Source organism: Salvelinus fontinalis, unplaced genomic scaffold (genome assembly GCF_029448725.1).
Source record: "Salvelinus fontinalis isolate EN_2023a unplaced genomic scaffold, ASM2944872v1 scaffold_0176, whole genome shotgun sequence".
NCBI lineage: Eukaryota > Metazoa > Chordata > Actinopteri > Salmoniformes > Salmonidae > Salvelinus > Salvelinus fontinalis.
Genome location: NW_026600385.1, coordinates 151,722 through 172,599, shown reverse-complemented (window position 1 = coordinate 172,599; position 20,878 = coordinate 151,722). Strand labels below are relative to the sequence as shown.

Genomic DNA, 20,878 nt, shown 5'->3' with positions numbered 1-20,878 from the left:
CATAGGAGGGCCAAGCACATGAAGCAGCTCTTTCAGTAGTTTAGTTGGCATAGGATCCAGTATGCAGCTTGAAGGTTTAGAGGCCATGATTATTTTCATCATTGTGTCAAGAGATATAGTACTAAAACACTTAAGTGTCTCTCCCGATCCCAGGCCCTGGCAGAGCTGTGCAGATCCAGGACAGCTAAGCCCTGGAGGAATACGCAGATTTAAAGAGGAGTCCGTAATTTGCTTTCTAATGATCATGACCTTTTCCTCAAAGACGTTCATGAATTTATTACTGCTGAAGTGAAAGCCATCCTCTCTTGGGGAATGCTGCTTTTTAGTTAGCTTTGCAACAGTATCAAAAATAAATGTTCTTATTTTCCTCAATTAAGTTGGAAAAATAGGATGATCGAGCAGCAGTGAGGGCTCTTCGATACTGCACGGTACTGTCTTTCCAATCTAGTCGGAAGACTTCCAGTTTGGTGTGGCGCCATTTCCGTTCCAATTTTCTGGAAGCTTGCTTCAGAGCTCGGGTATTTTCTGTATACCAGGGAGCTAGTTTCTTATGACAAATGTTTTTCGTTTTTAGGGGTGCAACTGCATCTAGGGTATTGCGCAAGGTTAAATTGAGTTCCTCAGTTAGGTGGTTAACTGATTTTTGTCCTCTGACGTCCTTGGGTAGGCAGGAGTCTGGAAGGGCATCAAGGAATTTTTGTGTTGTCTGAGAATTTATAGCATGACTTTTGATGCTCCTTGGTTAGGGTCTGAGCAGATTATTTGTTGCGATTGCAAATGTAATAAAATGGTGGTCCGATAGTCCGGGATTATGAGGAAAAACATTAAGATCTACAACATTTATTCCTTGGGATAGAACTAGGTCCAGAGTATGACTGTGGCAGTGAGTAGGTCCAGAGACATGTTGGACAAAACCCACTGAGTCGATGATGGCTCCGAAAGCCTTTTGGAGTGGGTCTGTGGACTTTTCCATATGAATATTAAAATCACCAAAAATTAGAATATTATCTGCTATGACTACAAGGTCCGATAGGAATTCAGGGAACTCAGTGAGGAATGCTGTATATGGCCCAGGAGGCCTGTAAACAGTAGCTATAAAAAGTGATTGAGTAGGCAAAGTGATTGAGTAGGCTTGAAGTCATAAACAGCGCTGTGATTCAAGCATTGCTAAGAGCTGCTGGCAAACGCAGTAAAGTTTGAATGAATGGTTACGAGCCTGCTGCTGCCTACCACCGCTCAATCAAATATTAAATCATAGACTTAATTGTAATATAATAAACACTAATACGGTCAAATCCGGAAACTATCATTTCGAAAACAAAACGTTTATTCATTCAGTGAAATACGGAACCGTTTCTTTTTTTATCGAAAGGCTGACAACTCTAAGTCTAAATATTGCTGTTACATTGCACAACCTTCAATGTTATGTCATAATTATGTAAAATTCTGGCATATTCGCAACGAGCCAGGTGGCCCAAACTGTTGCATATACCCTTACTCTGCGTGCAATGAACGCAAGAGAAGTAACACAATTTCCCTAGTTAATATTACCTGCTAACATTAATTTATTTTAACTAAATATGCAGGTTTAAAAATATATACTTCTCAGTATTGATTTTAAGAAAGGCATTGATGTTTATGGTTAGGTACATTCGTGCAACGATTGTGCTTTTTTCATGAATGCACTTTTGTTAAATCATCACCCGTTTGGCGAAGTAGGCTGTGATTCGATGATAAATTAATAGGCACCGCATTGATTATATGCAACGCAGGACAAGCTAGTTAACCTAGTAATATCATCAACCATGTGTAGTTAACTGGTGATTATTTTAAGATTGATTGTTTTTTATAAGATAAGTTTAATGCTAGCTAGCAACTTACCTTGGCTCCTTGCTGCACTCGCGTAACAGGGGTCCAGCCTGCCACGCAGTTTCCTCATGGAATGCAAGGTAATCGGGCATCCAAAAATTCCGATTACCGATTGTTATGAAAACTTGAAATCGGCCATGCGATTAATCGGTCTACCTCTAGTGTGTGTGTGTGTGTCAGGGTTTTCTATTAGTAAAATGTGGTGCCGGGCTTTTGACCGGCAGCATTTTAAATTACCGGACATTTGTACCGGGCCCATCTATGTACCGGGCCCATCTGCATTGTAACCTGATCAGGGTATATTCCCACGGTGCTCAGAATGACAGAAATCACATTCAGATTATGGTAATTCATATTAACAGAACATGCAAGTCAAAGATGCAACAATGTGTCATACTTCTTACTGAATTCTGATGCGCACTTTGAAGATTCTAGAATAACTGTCCACATTGACTTTTCCTCAGACAACAAGACGAGTAACAAACAGCAAAATAACTAGCCTGTCAGTCTACTATCCCTCATAGTAGAAACGTTCACCTATTCTATTAGTCAACTTGTGGAGAAGGAAATAGCCTGTACCAAACAGACTGGGACAGTTGTGGGAAGATAGATCCCACATTCATACAACCAGTAGGACTAGTCTACATCAAAATAAAACGTTCATAAAGCAACGAGGCTGATGCAACAGATCAGAACGTTTAGCTTGTTGATAAAGGGCAATATGGAAGTCTTTATAAAATAACTGCTTCTGCTTTTGTATGGTGGGATTTTGACGAGGCTACTTTGAAGCAAGGTAAGACATGCCTCATAATATGAAGTAAAACTTTCAGGTTTCAAACAATTCAGTATATGTTTTCAAAATGCCTGCTGCCTCCAACTCATTGCAAAGTGGTGGGTGACACGCTGAAGCCTGTCTACTGTTTCCTATGCACTGGAATGGTGGATGGGAAACGGGCTTTAATTACCAGTTGAGAAATACAAATACAAATCTCTTTTTAATTGTGGTCATTCAAACAGTTTTTAACACACAATTGTATTCAGGATAGTTGTGCAATGATTGGGCTTATAGAAGCACGTTTCACTCCAGCAGCAACAAGCTGTTTGAGGAGCTGTAGCAGCAGCTCTCGTGCTGTCGGACAGATTTTCTGCTCAAACTAGGTTCTGTATCTGTTTGCTGTGTAAAAAGCGGCAATTTAATTCCACTAAATTATGCAAATTAACCTTTAGATGGTACTGGTACTGTATATATGACTATTCTCTTTACATTGCATCGTATCTATCTATATTTGGAGTGCAGTGTGAGCGTTGAAAGGAGTCACCTAAGGACATGAGCTCTATGGGTGGGTTTCAATAGTCTTCACCCTGTCTCCTCTCCTTCTGGTCTGATCTGAAAACACAGCATTTGTCAAAGTGAAGTAAATCAATGTAATATGTATAAAATCCAATCAGGTGTCTGCAAGATTCTAAAATGGATTAGATATAACAAATTCCTCTTCATTCTACACACAATACCCCATAATGACACAGCGAAAAACAGGTTTTTATAATTTTTCACAAATGTATTAAAAAAAAGAAAAACAGAAATATCTTATTTAAATAAGTATTCAGACCCTTTGCTATCATATTCGAAATTGAGCTCAGGTGCATCCTGTTTCCATGAATCATTTTTGAGATGTTTCTACAACTTGATTGGAGTCCACCTGTTGTAAATTCAATTTCTTGGACAGGATTTGTAAAGACACACCTGTCTATATAAGGTCCCATAGTTGACAGTGCATGTCAGAGGAAAAACCAAGCCATGAGGTCGAAGGAATTGTCCTTAGAGCTCAGAGACAGGATTGTGTCGAGGAGCAGATCTGGGGAAGGGCACCTAAACATTTCTGCAGGATTGAAGGTCCCCAAGAACACAGTGGCCTCCATCATTCTTAAATGGAAGAAGTTTGGAACCACCAAGACTCTTCCTAAAGCTGGCTGCCCGGCCAAACTGAGCAACCGGGGGAGAAGGGCCTTGGTCAGGGAGGTGACCAAGAACCCAATGGTCACTCTGACAGTTCCTCTGTGGAGATGCGAGAACCTTCCAGAAGGACAACCATCTCTCTCAATCAGGCCTTTATGGTAGAGTGGCCAGACAGAAGCCACTCCTCAGTAAAAGGAACATGACAGCATGCTTGTAGTTTGCCTAAAGGCACCTGAAGGACTCAGACCATGAGAAACAAGATTCTCTGGTCTGATGAATCCAAGATTGAACTCTTTGGCCTGAATGCCAAGCGTCACGTCTGAAGGAAACCCGGCTCCATCTCTACGGTGAAGCATGGTGGTGGCAACATCATGCTGTGGGGATATTTTTCAGCGACAGGGACTGGGAGACATGTCAGGATCAAGGGAAAGATGAACGGAGCACACTACAGAGAGATTTTTGATGAAAACCTGCTCCAGAGTACTCAGGACCTCATACTGGGGCAAAGGTTCACCTTCCAACAAGACAACGAACCTAAGCACACAGCCAAGACGACGCCGGAGTGTCCTTGAAGGGCCCAGCCGGAGCAAGGACTTGATCCCGATCTGACATCTCCGGAGAGACCTGAAATTAGCTGTGCAGCGACGCTCCTCTTCTAACCTGACAGAGCTTGAGAGGATCTGCAGAGAAGAACGGGATAAACTCTCCAAATACAGGTTTGCGAAGCTTGTGGCGTCATACCCAAGAAGACTCAAGGCTGTAATCGCTGCCAAAGGTGCTTCAACAAAGTACTGAGTAAAGGGTCTGAATAGTTATAAATGTCATATTTCCGTTTATTACTTTTTATACATTTGCAAAAATGTCTAAAAACCTATTTTGCTTTGTCGTTATGGGGTATTGTGTGTAGATTGAAGAGGGGAAATAACTATTTAATCAATTTTAGAATTAGGCTATAAAGTAACAAAAAAAAGTCAAGGGGTCTGAATACTTTCCGAATGCACTGTATATCTGGGAAACTGGCCCCAAGAGCTTTGCTTATGTGTCCTTAGATGACTTCTCTCACATATCTTGTTTAGACTATTGAAACCCACCCACCCCCATGATACCTTTCTCTCCCCGTCTCCTCTCCCCCTTTAGCGGTCCCAACAGTAAGCAGCGAGCACCGCGTCATGTGAGCACCGCGTCGACCCTAAAGCCTTGACCTCTCACCCCTGACCCCGTGAGGTCACAGATGGTGACTTCCTCCTCCTTCCTCCATCCGGGTCTTCAACAACAGTCAGTGAGCAGTGTGTTGTTGGTGTGTGTGTTATGTTCCGGCTGAACGCTCCAGCGGCACCCTGACCACCTCCTAACACCACCCACCGCCTTGGGCATGCCTCAGGTACACCACGGATCTCTGTATATTCTGTGCTGTACTAAGAGTCGTTTTTTAGCGGTTTTATTTGAGTGAAGGTGATAAAATTGCTTTCCAACTTGAATATTGATATTAATTGACTGTCTACATATCTTGTCCTGTAATAATACATGTACAACAGAGATTGCGATTCTGATACTGATTACAAACAATATATTTAGACAGAAGTTCTATTCTGTTTGTAATGATGCTAGTGACAATGGTAGCTCAGCAGAGTAATGTGTGTGTGTGTGTGTATCCTATAGCCGGGCATGAATGGGATGGAGCCTGCGTTTGGCGAGGCGTATGGGAGCCGTGGCTGTCTCCTCAGCCCCTACCCCCTGGCTGTCTCCCCTCTAGGGGGCAGGACCCAATATGACCAGGTAACTAACTCACTAACTGCTTGTAACTGCTTCTAAGGTCCAGGTGTCTGACACATGAACATGTGTTTATTATGTGTCTTGTCCTTGTAATCTGCTCTACTACCACACTGCCTGGACTGCATGTTATTACACTGTTATTACTATGTTCTATCAGTGTTAACCGACACACCTGTTGTTTATTATGGTGATGTCACCATAGAGCTGCAGTGAGCAAGACTCTATTTCTATGTCTGTAACATAGATCAATGTAAAGTAACGGCACATTCTAACCATGTCAACAATGAACAATGCTCTTCTCCCTCCCTCCCTCCCTCCCCTCCTCCCCACCCCTCTCCTTACCTCCCTCCCTCCCTCCCCTCCTCCCCACCCCTCTCCTTACCTCCCTCCCCTCCTCCCCACCCCTCTCCTTACCTCCCTCCCTCCCTCCCCTCCTCCCCATCCATCTCCGTACCTCCCTCCCCACCCCTCTCCTTACCTCCCTCCCCTCCTCCCCACCCCTCTCCTTACCTCCCTCCCTCCCTCCCCACCCCTCTCCTTACCTCCCTCCCTCCCTCCCCACCCCTCTCCTTACCCCCCTCCTCCCCACCCCTCCCTCCCCTCCTCCCCACCCCTCTCCGTACCTCCCTCCCCACCCCTCTCCTTACCTCCCTCCCCCCCTCCCCCCCTCCCCACCCCTCTCCTTACCTCCCTCCTCCCCACCCCTCTCCGTACCTCCCTCCCCACCACTCTCCTTACCTCCCTCCCTCCCCACCCCTCTCCTTACCTCCCTCCCCTCCTCCCCACCTCTCTCCGTACCTCCCTCCCCACCACTCTCCTTACCTCCCTCCCTACCCACCCCTCTCCTTACCTCCCTCCCCTCCTCCCCACCCCTCTCCGTACCTCCCTCCCCACCACTCTCCTTACCTCCCTCCCTCCCCACCCCACTCCTCTCCCTCCCTCCCTCCCCACCCCCTCTCCCTCCCTCCCTCCCTCCCCACCCCTCTCCTTACCTCCCTCCCTCCCCACCCCTCTCCTTACCTCCCTCCTCCCCACCCCTCCCTCCCCTCCTCCCCACCCCTCTCCGTACCTCCCTCCCCACCACTCTCCTTACCTCTCTCCCTCCCTCCCCACCCCTCTCCTTACCTCCCTCCCTCCCCACCCCTCTCCTTACCTCCCTCCCCTCCTCCCCACCCCTCTCCATACCTCCCTCCCCACCCCTCTCCTTACCTCCCTCCCTCCCCACCCCTCTCCTTACCTCCCTCCTCCCCACCCCTCTCCTTACCTCCCTCCTCCCCACCCCTCTCCTTACCTCCCTCCTCCCCACCCCTCCCTCTCTCCCTCCCTCCCTCCCTCCCTCCCTCCCTCCCTCCCTCCCTCCCTCCCTCCCTCCTCCCCACCCCTCTCCTTACCTCCCTCCCTACTTACCTCAGAGCGTGCTCCTGATGCTGGGCTCTCCAGCGACGCCGCGGAAACGGCCCTTCGAGTTGCTAAGCGACCTGGTGGACGACGGGGGCTTCGGCGAGGAGCTGCACGTGGAGCGCTGGGACGTGTCGGCGCTGGATGACATCACGCGGTACACCAAGCTGGGCCTTGGGGGGGAGCTAGCGAGCACCGAGGACGCCGTGCTGATGGGCCGTTGGAGCGGGACCCGGGAGGAAGAGGAGGAGGAGGAGGAGAGGAGGAAGAGGAAGGCACAGGCCATAGCTCAGCAGCAGACATCACATGTAACCACGATGATGGTAACACATCTCCACGGAAACGGCATCACGATGACCCCCGACCCCTGTCTAGGCCACGCCCAGAGAGGCAGGGTGGTCAGAGAGGAGGTGGGACTTGATGTTACCATGGCGATGGAAAGGGTGACAGAAAAAGGAGGACAGGATGGGGGGATGAGGGTTCCTACGGTGGAGGTGTACCAGGTGGCAGAGGAGGAGGTTGCCGCAGCTGTGTTGGCAGCGGCGGAAGCCGTTGCCGCAGTGACGGAGACGTCTGGGATTCTTCCGGGGGTGTCAGTGTTGGAACACAACTACTCTCTGACCCAGGGGGGGGATAGACCCTCGCCCTCCAGCCCCAGCTCTGAGACAGAGACAGAAGTAGAGGGGCAGGAAGAGGGAGAGAGGGAGGAGGAGGAGGAGGAGAGGGAAGAGCAAGAAGAGGTATTGGTGGAGGAGGAAGAGGAGGAGGAGGAAGGGGAGGACGGAGCAGGGGATGAGACTGCGGTGGAAGCAGAACTGTCCAGCTCGTCAGAAACAGAATTTGGTGAGTTCTGGATTCTGGAGTTCTGGGGTTCTGGAGTTTATGATGTGATCTGGAATGTCTCAGAGCTTTGATATGACCTATTTAGTCATAGCTATGTCACTTTTTCTACTCTATTTTCTTCTGCGTATCTTCTGTCATTCCTGCAAATTTGAAAAGTTTTGGTTGAGCCAATCTCAGCCATTTGATATCAGACAAGACAGAGTGACTGATATGTGTTCATGAAACATCACTCTGCCTTGTTTTGGTGTCTATTGTCACACTCCTATTGTTGTATGGTGTGTGTGTTTGTCTGGCCGAGTGTGTGTGTGTGTTTGTCTGGCGGAGTGTGTGTGTGTGTTTGTCTGGCGGAGTGTGTGTTTGTCTGGTGGAGTGTGTGTGTGTTTGTCTGGCGGAGTGTGTGTGTGTGTTTGTCTGGCGGAGTGTGTGTTTGTCTGGTGGAGTGTGTGTGTGTTTGTCTGGCGGAGTGTGTGTGTGTTTGTCTGGCGGAGTGTGTGTTTGTCTGGTGGAGTGTGTGTGTGTTTGTCTGGCGGAGTGTGTGTGTGTTTGTCTGGCGGAGTGTGTGTGTGTGTGTGTGTGTGTTTGTCTGGCGGTGTGTGTGTTTGTCTGGCGGTGTGTGTGTGTTTGTCTGGCGGTGTGTGTGTGTTTGTCTGGCGGTGTGTGTGTGTGTGTATTTGTCTGGCGGTGTCTGTGTGTTGGTCTGGTGGTGTGTGTGTGTGTATTTGTCTGGTGGAGTGTGTGTGTTTGTCTGGCAGAGTGTGTGTGTTTGTGTGTTTGTCTGGCGGAGGGTGTGTGTGTGTGTGTGTGTGTGTGTGTGTGTGTGTGTGTGTGTGTGTGTCTGGCGGAGTGTGTGTGTGTCTGGCGGAGGGTGTGTGTGTTTGTCTGGCGGAGGGTGTGTGTGTTTGTCTGGCGGAGGGTGTGTGTGTGTGTTGGTCTGGCGGAGGGTGTGTGTGTGTGTTGGTCTGGCGGAGGGTGTGTGTGTGTGTTGGTCTGGCGGAGGGTGTGTGTGTGTGTGTTGGTCTGGCGGAGGGTGTGTGTGTGTGTTGGTCTGGCGGAGGGTGTGTGTGTGTGTTGGTCTGGCGGAGGGTGTGTGTGTGTGTTGGTCTGGCGGAGGGTGTGTGTGTGTGTTGGTCTGGCGGAGGGTGTGTGTGTGTGTTGGTCTGGCGGAGGGTGTGTGTGTGTGTTGGTCTGGCGGAGGGTGTGTGTGTGTGTTGGTCTGGCGGAGGGTGTGTGTGTGTGTTGGTCTGGCGGAGGGTGTGTGTGTGTGTTGGTCTGGCGGAGGGTGTGTGTGTGTGTTGGTCTGGCGGAGGGTGTGTGTGTGTGTTGGTCTGGCGGAGGGTGTGTGTGTGTGTTGGTCTGGCGGAGGGTGTGTGTGTGTGTTGGTCTGGCGGAGGGTGTGTGTGTGTGTTGGTCTGGCGGAGGGTGTGTGTGTGTGTTGGTCTGGCGGAGGGTGTGTGTGTGTGTTGGTCTGGCGGAGGGTGTGTGTGTGTGTTGGTCTGGCGGAGGGTGTGTGTGTGTGTTGGTCTGGCGGAGGGTGTGTGTGTGTGTTGGTCTGGCGGAGGGTGTGTGTGTGTGTTGGTCTGGCGGAGGGTGTGTGTGTGTGTTGGTCTGGCGGAGGGTGTGTGTGTGTGTTGGTCTGGCGGAGGGTGTGTGTGTGTGTTGGTCTGGCGGAGGGTGTGTGTGTGTGTTGGTCTGGCGGAGGGTGTGTGTGTGTGTTGGTCTGGCGGAGGGTGTGTGTGTGTGTGTTGGTCTGGCGGAGGGTGTGTGTGTGTGTGTTGGTCTGGCGGAGGGTGTGTGTGTGTGTGTTGGTCTGGCGGAGGGTGTGTGTGTGTGTGTTGGTCTGGCGGAGGGTGTGTGTGTGTGTTGGTCTGGCGGAGGGTGTGTGTGTGTGTTGGTCTGGCGGAGGGTGTGTGTGTGTGTTGGTCTGGCGGAGGGTGTGTGTGTGTGTTGGTCTGGCGGAGGGTGTGTGTGTGTGTTGGTCTGGCGGAGGGTGTGTGTGTGTGTGTTGGTCTGGCGGAGGGTGTGTGTGTGTGTGTTGGTCTGGCGGAGGGTGTGTGTGTGTGTGTTGGTCTGGCGGAGGGTGTGTGTGTGTGTGTTGGTCTGGCGGAGGGTGTGTGTGTGTGTTGGTCTGGCGGAGGGTGTGTGTGTGTGTTGGTCTGGCGGAGGGTGTGTGTGTGTTGGTCTGGCGGAGGGTGTGTGTGTGTGTTGGTCTGGCGGAGGGTGTGTGTGTGTGTTGGTCTGGCGGAGGGTGTGTACATAATAACACACAGAAATACGAGCCTTTGGTCATTAATATGGTCAAATCCTGAAACTAGCATTTCGAAAACAAAACGTTTATTCTTTCAGTGAAATACGGAACCGTTACGTATTTTATCTAACGGGTGGCATCCCTAAGTCTAAATATTACCCGGTACATTGTACAACCTTCAATGTTATGTCATAAATATGTTTAATTCTGTCAAATGAATTACGGTCTTTGTTAGGAATAAATGGACTTCACACAGTTCGCAACGAGCCAGGCGGCCCAAACTGCTGCGTATACCCTGCCTGCTTGCTCGGAACGCAAGAGAAGTGACACAATTTCCCTAATTATAAGAAATTCATGTTAGCAGGCAAGATTAACTAAATGTGCAGGTTTAAAAATATATACTTGTGTATTGATTTTAAAGAAAGGCATTGATATTTATGGTTAGGTTTGGTGCTAAATCATCCCCCGTTTGGCGAAGTAGGCTGTGATTCGATGAGAAATTAACAGGCACCGCATCGCTTATATGCAACGCAGGACACGCTAGATACACTAGTGATATCATCAACCATGTGTAGTTAACTAGTGATTATGTGAAGATTGATTGTTTTTTGTAAGTTTAATGCTAGCTAGCAACTTACCTTGGCTTCTTGCTGCCCTCGTGTAACAGGTAGTCAGCCATGCCGGCTCCTCGTGGAGTGCAATGTAAGGCAGGTGGTTAGAGCGTTGGACTAGTAACCGGAAGGTTGCAAAACGAATCTCCGAGCTGACAAGGTAAAAATCTGTCGTTCTGCCCCTGAACAAGGCACTGTTCCTAGGCCGTCATTGAAAATAATAATGTGTTCTTAACTGACTTGCCTAGTTAAATAAAGGTGTAAAAAAATATATTTAAAAATTCTGATTGTTATGAAAACTTGTAATCGGCCCTAATTAATCGGTCGACCTCTAGTCGTGACCCAGGGTCTCGAACTTGATGATGAGTTTGGAGGGTACTATGGTGTTAAATGCTGAGCTGTAGTCGATGAACAGCATTCTCACATAGGTATTCCTCTTGTCCAGATGGGTTAGGGCAGTGTGCAGTGTGATTGCGATTGCGTCGTCTGTGGACCTATTGGGGCGGTAAACAATTTGGAGTGGGTCTAGGGTGTCAGGTAGGGTGGAGGTGATGACTAGTCTCTCAGTGTGTGTGTGTGTGTGTGTGTGTGTGTGTGTGTGTGTGTGTGTGTGTGTGTGTGTGTGTGTGTGTGTGTGTGTGTGTGTGTCTGGCGGAGTGTGTGTGTCTGGCTCACAGGAGGTTGGTGGCACCTTAATTGGGGAGGACAGACTGATGGTAAAAGCAGAATCAGTGGAATAGTATCCCACAGATCAAACATGGTTTCCAGGTGTTTGATAACATTCCATTTGCTCCGTTCCAGACATTATTATGAGCCGTCCTCCCCAGCAGCCTCCACTGGTCTGGCTGTGTATGTGAGCGCGAGAGTGAGCGGTGTGTGTGCGTGCTCTGTGGTGTGTGTGTGTGTGTGTGTGTGTGTGTGTGTGTGTGTGTGTGTGTGTGTGTGTGTGTGTGTGTGTGTGTGTGTGTGTGTGTGTGTGTGTGTGTGTGTGTGTGTGTGTGTGTGTGTGTGTGTGTGTATTTGTCCGGTGGTGTGTGTCTGGCTGTGTTATTCCCTCTGTAAGTCAAGGTGGTTGAGACAGACTGGATGGCCCTGGTCCCCCCCCCCCCCCACACACACACACACCACCGTTACACCACTAGCTACATAACCAAGCAGTGAGGGCTCTGTCTGAGTCAGACAGCCTCTAGTTGAAAGCCAGGGTGTGAAGCCCAGTTTACAGGGAACAGGGACATGAGAGCTGACTGGAGGAATGTTGAGATCCCTGGAGTGGATTGGGAAAGAACCTGCTGCATATGAGGATCTTCTTATTTGTTTGTGTGATTTTTTATATAGAGGAGCATTTAGTTGTGTGTTAACATATTCTTCTATTCGGTGGGGCTGTGTGTGTGTGTGTGTCTGTGTGTATCATCTCTGACGTCCCTGTCCCTCCAGAGGTGGAACCAGAGCGGGGGTGTGGTCCAGGGGAACGGCCCCAGAAGAGAAGGTGTTTCTGGGAGTACCGCCACGCTCACGCACGGGACTCTGGGAGACAGAAGAAGACGGGAGGGGAGGTCCGATGGTCCCTCTCCTGGAGCTCTAGCACCCTACCTAGTACCCTATACCGCAGAGAGGGTAAGCACACTAGCACCCTACCTAGTACCCTATACCGCAGAGAGGGTAAGCACACTAGCACCCTACCTAGTACCCTATACCGCAGAGAGGGTAAGCACACTAGCACCCTACCTAGTACCCTATACCGCAGAGAGGGTAAGCACACTAGCACCCTACCCAGTACCCTATACCGCAGAGAGGGTAAGCACACTAGCACCCTACCCAGTACCCTATACCGCAGAGAGGGTAAGCACACTAGCACCCTACCTAGTACCCTATACCGCAGAGAGGGTAAGCACACTAGCACCCTACCTAGTACCCTATACCGCAGAGAGGGTAAGCACACTAGCACCCTACCTAGTACCCTATACCGCAGAGAGGGTAAGCACACTAGCACCCTACCTAGTACCCTATACCGCAGAGAGGGTAAGCACACTAGCACCCTACCTAGTACCCTATACCGCAGAGAGGGTAAGCACACTAGCACCCTACCTAGTACCCTATACCGCAGAGAGGGTAAGCACACTAGCACCCTACCTAGTACCCTATACCGCAGAGAGGGTAAGCACACTAGCACCCTACCTAGTACCCTATACCGCAGAGAGGGTAAGCACACTAGCACCCTACCTAGTACCCTATACCGCAGAGAGGGTAAGCACACTAGCACCCTACCTAGTACCCTATACCGCAGAGAGGGTAAGCACACTAGCACCCTACCTAGTACCCTATACCGCAGAGAGGGTAAGCACACTAGCACCCTACCTAGTACCCTATACCGCAGAGAGGGTAAGCACACTAGCACCCTACCTAGTACCCTATACCGCAGAGAGGGTAAGCACACTAGCACCCTACCTAGTACCCTATACCGCAGAGAGGGTAAGCACACTAGCACCCTACCTAGTACCCTATACCGCAGAGAGGGTAAGCACACTAGCACCCTACCTAGTACCCTATACCGCAGAGAGGGTAAGCACACTAGCACCCTACCTAGTACCCTATACCGCAGAGAGGGTAAGCACACTAGCACCCTACCTAGTACCCTATACCGCAGAGAGGGTAAGCACACTAGCACCCTACCTAGTACCCTATACCGCAGAGAGGGTAAGCACACTAGCACCCTACCTAGTACCCTATACCGCAGAGAGGGTAAGCACACTAGCACCCTACCTAGTACCCTATACCGCAGAGAGGGTAAGCACACTAGCACCCTACCTAGTACCCTATACCGCAGAGAGGGTAAGCACACTAGCACCCTACCTAGTACCCTATACCGCAGAGAGGGTAAGCACACTAGCACCCTACCTAGTACCCTATACCGCAGAGAGGGTAAGCACACTAGCACCCTACCTAGTACCCTATACCGCAGAGAGGGTAAGCACACTAGCACCCTACCTAGTACCCTATACCGCAGAGAGGGTAAGCACACTAGCACCCTACCTAGTACCCTATACCGCAGAGAGGGTAAGCACACTAGAACTACTTAGCACACATCTTGTAAACTACCTAGTACACTATCTAGAGTGGGTAGGCACCCTACCTCGTCACTTCTTCTTCCTCTGGTCGTTATAATGAACTTATTCTGAGTGCTTAGTGCTCCACAGCTGGTTTGTAACTCATCCCTCTCTCCTCAGGAAAGAAGGGAAGGCGTAAAGCGAGGAAGACGGACGCCAGCGACCTGACCCCTAACCCCGTGAAGCTCACAAACATCGGCGAACAGCTGCAGAAACTCAACGCCACCATAGATGGGATGGGTCCTGTTAACGACCTGCCTGTTGTGGCCAGGGCACGCTCCCGCAAAGAGAAGAACAAACTAGCTTCCAGGTACAGAGGGAGGAAGAGAAGTTTATTTGTTGTTAGGCCCACAGAACAGCTCCATCTCTATCTTTCTATCTATCTGATGGAGTGTGTCCTGACACTACTTGTGTGTTCACAGGGCCTGTCGGTTGAAGAAGAAAGCGCAACACGAAGCCAACAAGATCAAGCTGTGGGGACTCAACCAGGAGTACGGTTAGTACCAACATGGCAACCCTAACCCTGCTCTCCCTTTCCTTCCTCTACCAAACCTGGCAACCCTACCCCTCCTCTCCCTTTCCTTCCTCTACCAAACCTGGCAACCCTACCCCTCCTCTCCCTTTCCTTCCCCTACCAAACCTGGCAACCCTAACCCTCCTCTCCCTTTCCTTCCTCTACCAAACCTGGCAACCAAGGCCTCCTTTCCCTTTCCTTCCCCTATCGAAACCTTGTCACTGACTACTACCAATGTGCTATCGTGAGAATGATTATTGAGAGAGCTCTTAATAACTAAGTACATTCCAAAGGGTAGGTTTAACAGATCAAATGAAATGAAAAGTATCATCAATGAGATGATTAAGGCCTATACAGCATTTGCAAAGTCAACAACAGCTATTGTTTCAATTCAACCTAGGGTTCAACTAAACATAGACAATTCAAGCTTTGTTTGATTTCACATTTTATCTCCAAGTTAATCATTAATATGTTGGATTCGCGTCTCCATCTCAACCAAAAATCTAAAGTTAAAGAAAGTTAAAGAATGAACTTTACATCAAGTTTGATTAGATTTATCCCTATTCGTTAACTTTGATTCTTGGTTGAGATTGAGACGTGAATCCAACACATAAATGGTTAATTTGTAGACAAACTGGAATTAAAGCCAGAAAATCTACATCTCAACACATTTCAATATCACTTTTACAACAACCTTCTAACTTATCGACAAGTTAACAAATATTATGTTGGATTCACATGTCCAACTAATCCCAAAATGAAGGTGTTTTTAAGCCAGTGGCTCAGATGAAACTATCCAAGCATTCGATATCCTTGTATAAGCTGATATTTGGCTGCGTTATTACAATTCAATACTAGTTCTGTAAGACAGTAAACAGCCTAAAGTTAAGGCTGTCTGACAAACTAATGTATCAGTATTTATTCAGCCTTAAAAGGAGTAACACACCCATGGCCACATGTTGAGGCCTACAGTAACTATACATGTCTTCTTATGGCATCATAGAAAGCGTGCAGGTCTGTGGAGATGTTCACAGTTGCTATAATAATCTGAACAGAATCTCAGACAGTGTTGGTCACTTGCACCATGTACTTTAATGTCATCTCAACTGTAATCCAGGTCATTTGGTTGTGCTGTTAGCTGAGGCACAGTGATGACACGTTCATATCTGCCATCGTGTTCCCATTTGAACTTTGTTGTGCGTTTAAATGGTTGAAAGTGCAGTGAAACACATTTAGATGAGATCTGACCCAGAAATCGGACGTTGTTTTTCCATTGGAATTTGGCTTCCAGGCGGATGAAAGCATAGTGAGAACACTGGGATTTCCACTACTTCTGGCTGTCTTTTTGAGTGGGAAAGTAAAGGTTGAAATCTGATTGAACAACATCTCAACCAGGGGTGAAAGTAGAATCCATTTCTTCCCAGTACGGGACCTCCTACGTGTGCAAGCGCTCGTAAAACAATCACTTGAAAGGTCTCCTTTACTCGGCTACCCGCAACATATTACCACCCGCAACATATTACCACCCGCAACATATTAGCAGCCGCAACATATTAGCAGCCTCCCAGCAGTGGTGAATGGAAAGAGACGTCTGTTACACAAAACACCAACAAAAATGTAATGACATTTGCCAGAATGAATGTGTCCACTGCTGTCCGCGGGCGTTTCGGCCACTCATCTCTGCCGTGGCAAAATGTCAGTGTTCTCGTCGACCCACATCGCATTTTGGAGCGTAGGCCATACCACCCGTTTTCAGGTCCATTTGTTAATGTTTCATGCATCTGACATGCAGTAATGATAAATAACGGTGTAATATCCTACCGTTTTCTAGACGTTCAGTTTTCATTCTGCTGATAGACTCATGTTTCACCGATATGGAGCACCCCGCTATTTGTTTTGCCGGGATGCCGTACTGCCTTATTTTCACCCCTAGTCTCAACCAAATATTACCCACATTTCCACGTTGAAATGACGTGGTGTGCCCATTGGGAAGCTACAGATGTAGGATTTTAATTTTGACTTTGCTACAGTGGGAAAATAATCCTGCAACAACAGGAAATTTGAATTATTATAAGTTCTTGTAGGGGTTGATACATTTTACATTAGGGCAAAATAAGTCTGACATTTTAAAGTGGAATTTACTAACTTTAGAGGCCTTTTTAAACCTTGAATACACTACAAGTTTTCATTTCCTGCTGTGCATGAAAATTCTCAGCAACAAAAGACTGATCAAATGAAGATCCTACATCTGTATTGTACATCCGCATAATGGTTTCTATGGTACAGCACAGTAGGGGAAATGGAACAAAGACGCTCTTCCCCTCTGCTCCTCTCCTCTGTAAAACAACGCGCTCTTCCCCTCTGCTCCTCTGTAAAACAACACGCTCTTCCCCTCTACTCCTCTCCTCTGTAAAACAACACGCTCTTCCCCTCTGCTCCTCTGTAAAACAACACGCTCTTCCCCTCTACTCCTCTGTAAAACAACACGCTCTTCCCCTCTGCTCCTCTCCTCTGTAAAACAACACGCTCTTCCCCTCTGCTCCTCTGTAAAACAACACGCTCTTCCCCTCTGCTCCTCTGTAAAACAACACGCTCTTCCCCTCTACTCCTCTCCTCTGTAAAACAACACGCTCTTCCCCTCTGCTCCTCTCCTCTGTAAAACAACACACTCTTCCCCTCTGCTCCTCTCCTCTGTAAAACAACACACTCTGTGTATCAGGTAGAACGTCACATTGAAGTGACTGATGGCAACACAACGCCTATAGTGGAGCTGCAGTGTAACCCTCCCTCTTTCCCTAGTTGGACCTAACCCTCCTTTCCCTCTCCAGATAAACCTAGCAACCCTACCCTCCCCCAAGCCAAACCTGGCAACCCTCTTCTCCCCTTTCCTCTGCCCAAACCTGGCAACTTCCCCACCTCCCTCCCCTACCCAGTCCCATCCAAACCTGACAACCTCCCTCTGCTCTCCATCCTCTCCCCCAGTCAAATCTCCCACTCCTCTCCCCCAGTCAAATCTCCCCCTCCGCTTCCCTAGTCAAACCTGGCAACCCCGGGTTAACCTGTTGGAATCTTCCCAACAGCCCTTTTGTTGCAGGAATTCCAAACATTCCAGAAGGCGGGCCAACATTCCGCTGCCTGAACGGGCGGGGGCTTGTGATTGGGCCTTAGTGACGGATGGAGGGAAGGAAGGGGACTAACAGAGGTCTAGGAGCTGGAGGCTAGGCAGGAGTTTCACCTCATTTGCTCCCTCTCTTCATTTCCTCCCTCTCTCCCTTGCTCTCTCTCTCACCCCCACCACCCCATAAACACACACACTCCCCTCTCTCTTCCTCCCTTTCTCTCGTTTTATATGTGTATACAAGCCTCATGTTTCCATGTGTATAAGCAGTGGACTGGGGAGTTCACTTCAAAATGACTGGAGCTGGGACACCTGCCAACTCTGGACAGCCTGACCTCCATTACTCTACAAAGTAATGTGTGTGTGTGTGTGTGTGTGTGTGTGTGTGTGTGTGTGTGTGTGTGTGTGTGTGTGTGTGTGTGTGTGTGTGTGTGTGTGTGTCTGTGTGTTTAGCGTCTCCCAGAGAGCCTGTCCTTCGGAGGCAATAGAAGGAAATCTGGAGCGAAGGATGAAGGATGTGTGTGAATAGAAAGAGAGGAGGGGTGGGCTGTGTCCCCGACAGGGAGATTATTATCTATATTAAGGAGACAGAGAGCATTATGGGAACTGTAGTACATCATGCTACATTATCCATCTTCTGCCTGCCAACTGAAGCACATTCAAATAGAGCACATTGATTTCATTATACTATGAACTGAACAGTATACTGCTACTTCAACAGATGTTGATGTTGTTTATCCCGTGTGTGTGTGTGTGTGTGTGTGTGTGTGTGTGTGTGTGTGTGTGTGTGTGTGTGTGTGTGTGTGTGTGTGTGTGTGTGTGTGTGTGTGTGTGTGTGTGTGTGTGTGTGTGTGTGTGTGTGTGTGTGTGTGTAGAGAACCTTTTGGGGGCGTTGCTGAGGATCAAGGAGGTGATTGGTCAGCGGGTGGAGCGCAGCGGAGAGGAGGTGGACAAAGATGAACGAGGGATGACCCAGAGACTGGAGGACATACTGAAAGAGTCCAGCGGTGAGAGGGAGGGGTAGGGGGAGCGGGAGGAGGGAGGGAGAGAGGGGGAGGGGGGAGAGAGGGGGAGGGAGAAAGGGGGAGCGGGCGGGAGAGAGGGAGGGAGAAAGGGGGAGTGGGGGGAGGGAGGGAGAGAGGGAGGGAGGGGGAGCGGGCGGGAGAGGAGATTTTCTGGAAATTATATTTAACATTTTTAAATGTTTTATTGTTGGACATAAAAGACTGTAAATACACCAGCCAATCAGCTCCAAGTGTTCTTGTTTTTGGAAATCTGTTCCATGGTATTCCCACGCATAATAGAGAGGTATTTGTGAAATGTAAGCCAGGCTTGTGAGATGATTATGTTTTAGATAAATATTATACACTACCGGTCAAAAGTTTCAGAACACCTACTCATTCCAGGGTGTTTCTTTATGTGTACTATTTTCTACATTGCAGAATAACACTGAAGACATCAAACTATGAAATAACACATATGGAATCGTGTAGTAACCAAAAAAAGTGTTAAACAAATCAAAAATATATTTAACATTCTTAAAATAGCCACCCTTTGCCTTGATGACAGCTTTGCACACTCTTAGCATTCTCTCAACCAGCTTCACCTGGAATGCTTTTCCAACAGTCTTGAAGGAGTTCCCACATACGCTGAGCACTTGTTGGCTGCTTTTCCTTCACTCTGCCTTCCGACTCAACCCAAACCACCTCAATTTGGTTTAGGTCGAGGGATTGTGGAGGCCGGGGTTGTCACTCTCCTTCTTGGTAAAATAGCCCTTACACAGCCAGGAGGTGTTTTGGGTCATTGTCTTGTTGAAAAACAAATGATAGTCCCTCTAAACCCAAACCAGATGGGATGGCGTATCTCTACAGAATGCTGTGGTAGCCATGCTGGTTAAGTGTGCCTTGAATTCTAAATAAATCAGACAGTGTCACCAGCAAAGCATCCCCACACCATAACACCTCCTCCTCCATGCTTTACTGTGGGAAATACACATGCAGAGATCATCCGTTCACCCACACCGCGTCTCACAAAGACACTGCGGTTGGAACCAAAAATCTCCAATTTGGACTCCACACCAAAGGACAGATTTCCACCAGTCTAATGTCCATTGCTTGTGTTTTTTGGCCCAAGCAAGTCTCTTCTTATTATTGGTGTCCTTTAGTAGTGGTTTCATTGCAGCAATTCTACCACGAAGGCCTTCTCCCTTGAACAGTTGATGTTGAGTTGTGTCTGTTACTTGAACTTTGTGAATCATTTATCTGGGCTGCAATTTCTGAGGCTGGTAACTCTGGGTCTTCCTTTCCTGTGGTAGTCCTCATGAGAGCCAGTGTCATCTTAGCACATGATGGTTTTTGCGACTGCACTTGAAGAAACTTTCAAAGTTCTTGACATTTTCCAGATTCACTGACCTTCATGTCTTAAAGAAATGATGGACTGTCATTTCTCTTTCCTTATTTGAGCTGTTCTTGCCATAATATGGACTTGGAATTTTACCAAATAGGGCTATCTTCTGTATACCACCCTACCTTGTCACAACACAACTGATTGGCTCAAATGCATTAAGAAGGAATGAAATTCCACATATTAACTTTTAAGAAGGTACACCTGTTATTTGAAATGCATTCCTGGTGACTACCTCATGAAGCTGGTTGAGAGAATGTCAAGAGTGTGCAAAGCTGTCATCAAGGCAAAGCAGGCTATTTAAAGAATTTCAAATACAAAATATATTTTGATTTGTTTAACACTTTTTTTGGTTACTACATGATTCCATATGTGTTATTTCATAGTGTTGATGTCTTTACTATTATTCTACAATGTAGAAAATAAAGACAAACCCTTGAATGAGTAGGTGCTAAAAAACATTTGACAATAATGTATATGTTTGGGCTTCTTGTGGCCAATTTCCAGTCTACTAATTATTTGTAATTATATTCCGGCCCCCTGACCATCCGCCCCAAGAAATATCAGCCTGTGGCTGAATCTAGTTGATGATCCCTGTACTAAAGGATCCAGCGGTGAGAGATGGAGGGAGGGGACGGAGGGAAAGGAAGGGAGGGAAGAAGATGGAGGGAGGGGAGAGAGGTAGATGGAGGGAGGGGATGGAGGGAAAGGAAGATGGAGGGAGGGGAGAGAGGTAGATGGAGGGAAAGGAAGGGAGGGAGGAAGATGGAGGGAGGGAAAGGAAGATGGAGGGAGGGGAGAGAGGGAAAGGAAGGGAGGGAGGAATATGGAGGGAGGGGATGGAGGGAAAGGAAGGGAGGGAGGAAGATGGAGGGAGGGGATGGAGGGAAAGGAAGATGGAGGGAGGGGAGAGAGGTAGATGGAGGGAAAGGAAGGGAGGGAGGAAGATGGAGGGAGGGGAGAGAGGTAGATGGAGGGAGGGGACAGAGGGAAAGGAAGGGAGGGAGGGAGGGGAGAGAGGTAGATGGAGGGAGGGGACGGAG

General features: G+C 48.3%; 1 protein-coding gene across 7 annotated transcripts in view; it reads left to right on the top strand.

The window, feature by feature from the left end:
* The window catches only part of LOC129844123 (CREB3 regulatory factor-like), a 37,892-nt gene that overhangs the window by 11,736 nt on the left and 5,278 nt on the right, over nucleotides 1–20,878 (top strand). For 5 of the 7 annotated variants that reach the window (XM_055912527.1, XM_055912524.1, XM_055912528.1 and 2 more), the window contains exons 2-8: nucleotides 4,964–5,207; nucleotides 5,486–5,602; nucleotides 7,012–7,840; nucleotides 12,131–12,310; nucleotides 13,921–14,110; nucleotides 14,223–14,296; nucleotides 18,308–18,439. In XM_055912527.1, coding sequence (XP_055768502.1) covers nucleotides 5,199–5,207; nucleotides 5,486–5,602; nucleotides 7,012–7,840; nucleotides 12,131–12,310; nucleotides 13,921–14,110; nucleotides 14,223–14,296; nucleotides 18,308–18,439 — 1,531 coding nt within the window. In that variant the 5' untranslated portion in view covers nucleotides 4,964–5,198. Of the gene's footprint in view, nucleotides 1–1,370; nucleotides 2,663–4,963; nucleotides 5,208–5,485; nucleotides 5,603–7,011; nucleotides 7,841–12,130; nucleotides 12,311–13,920; nucleotides 14,111–14,222; nucleotides 14,297–17,702; nucleotides 18,225–18,307; nucleotides 18,440–20,878 lie in introns of those variants that run through there. The other 2 variants (XM_055912529.1, XM_055912531.1) reach the window with 2 other exon arrangements.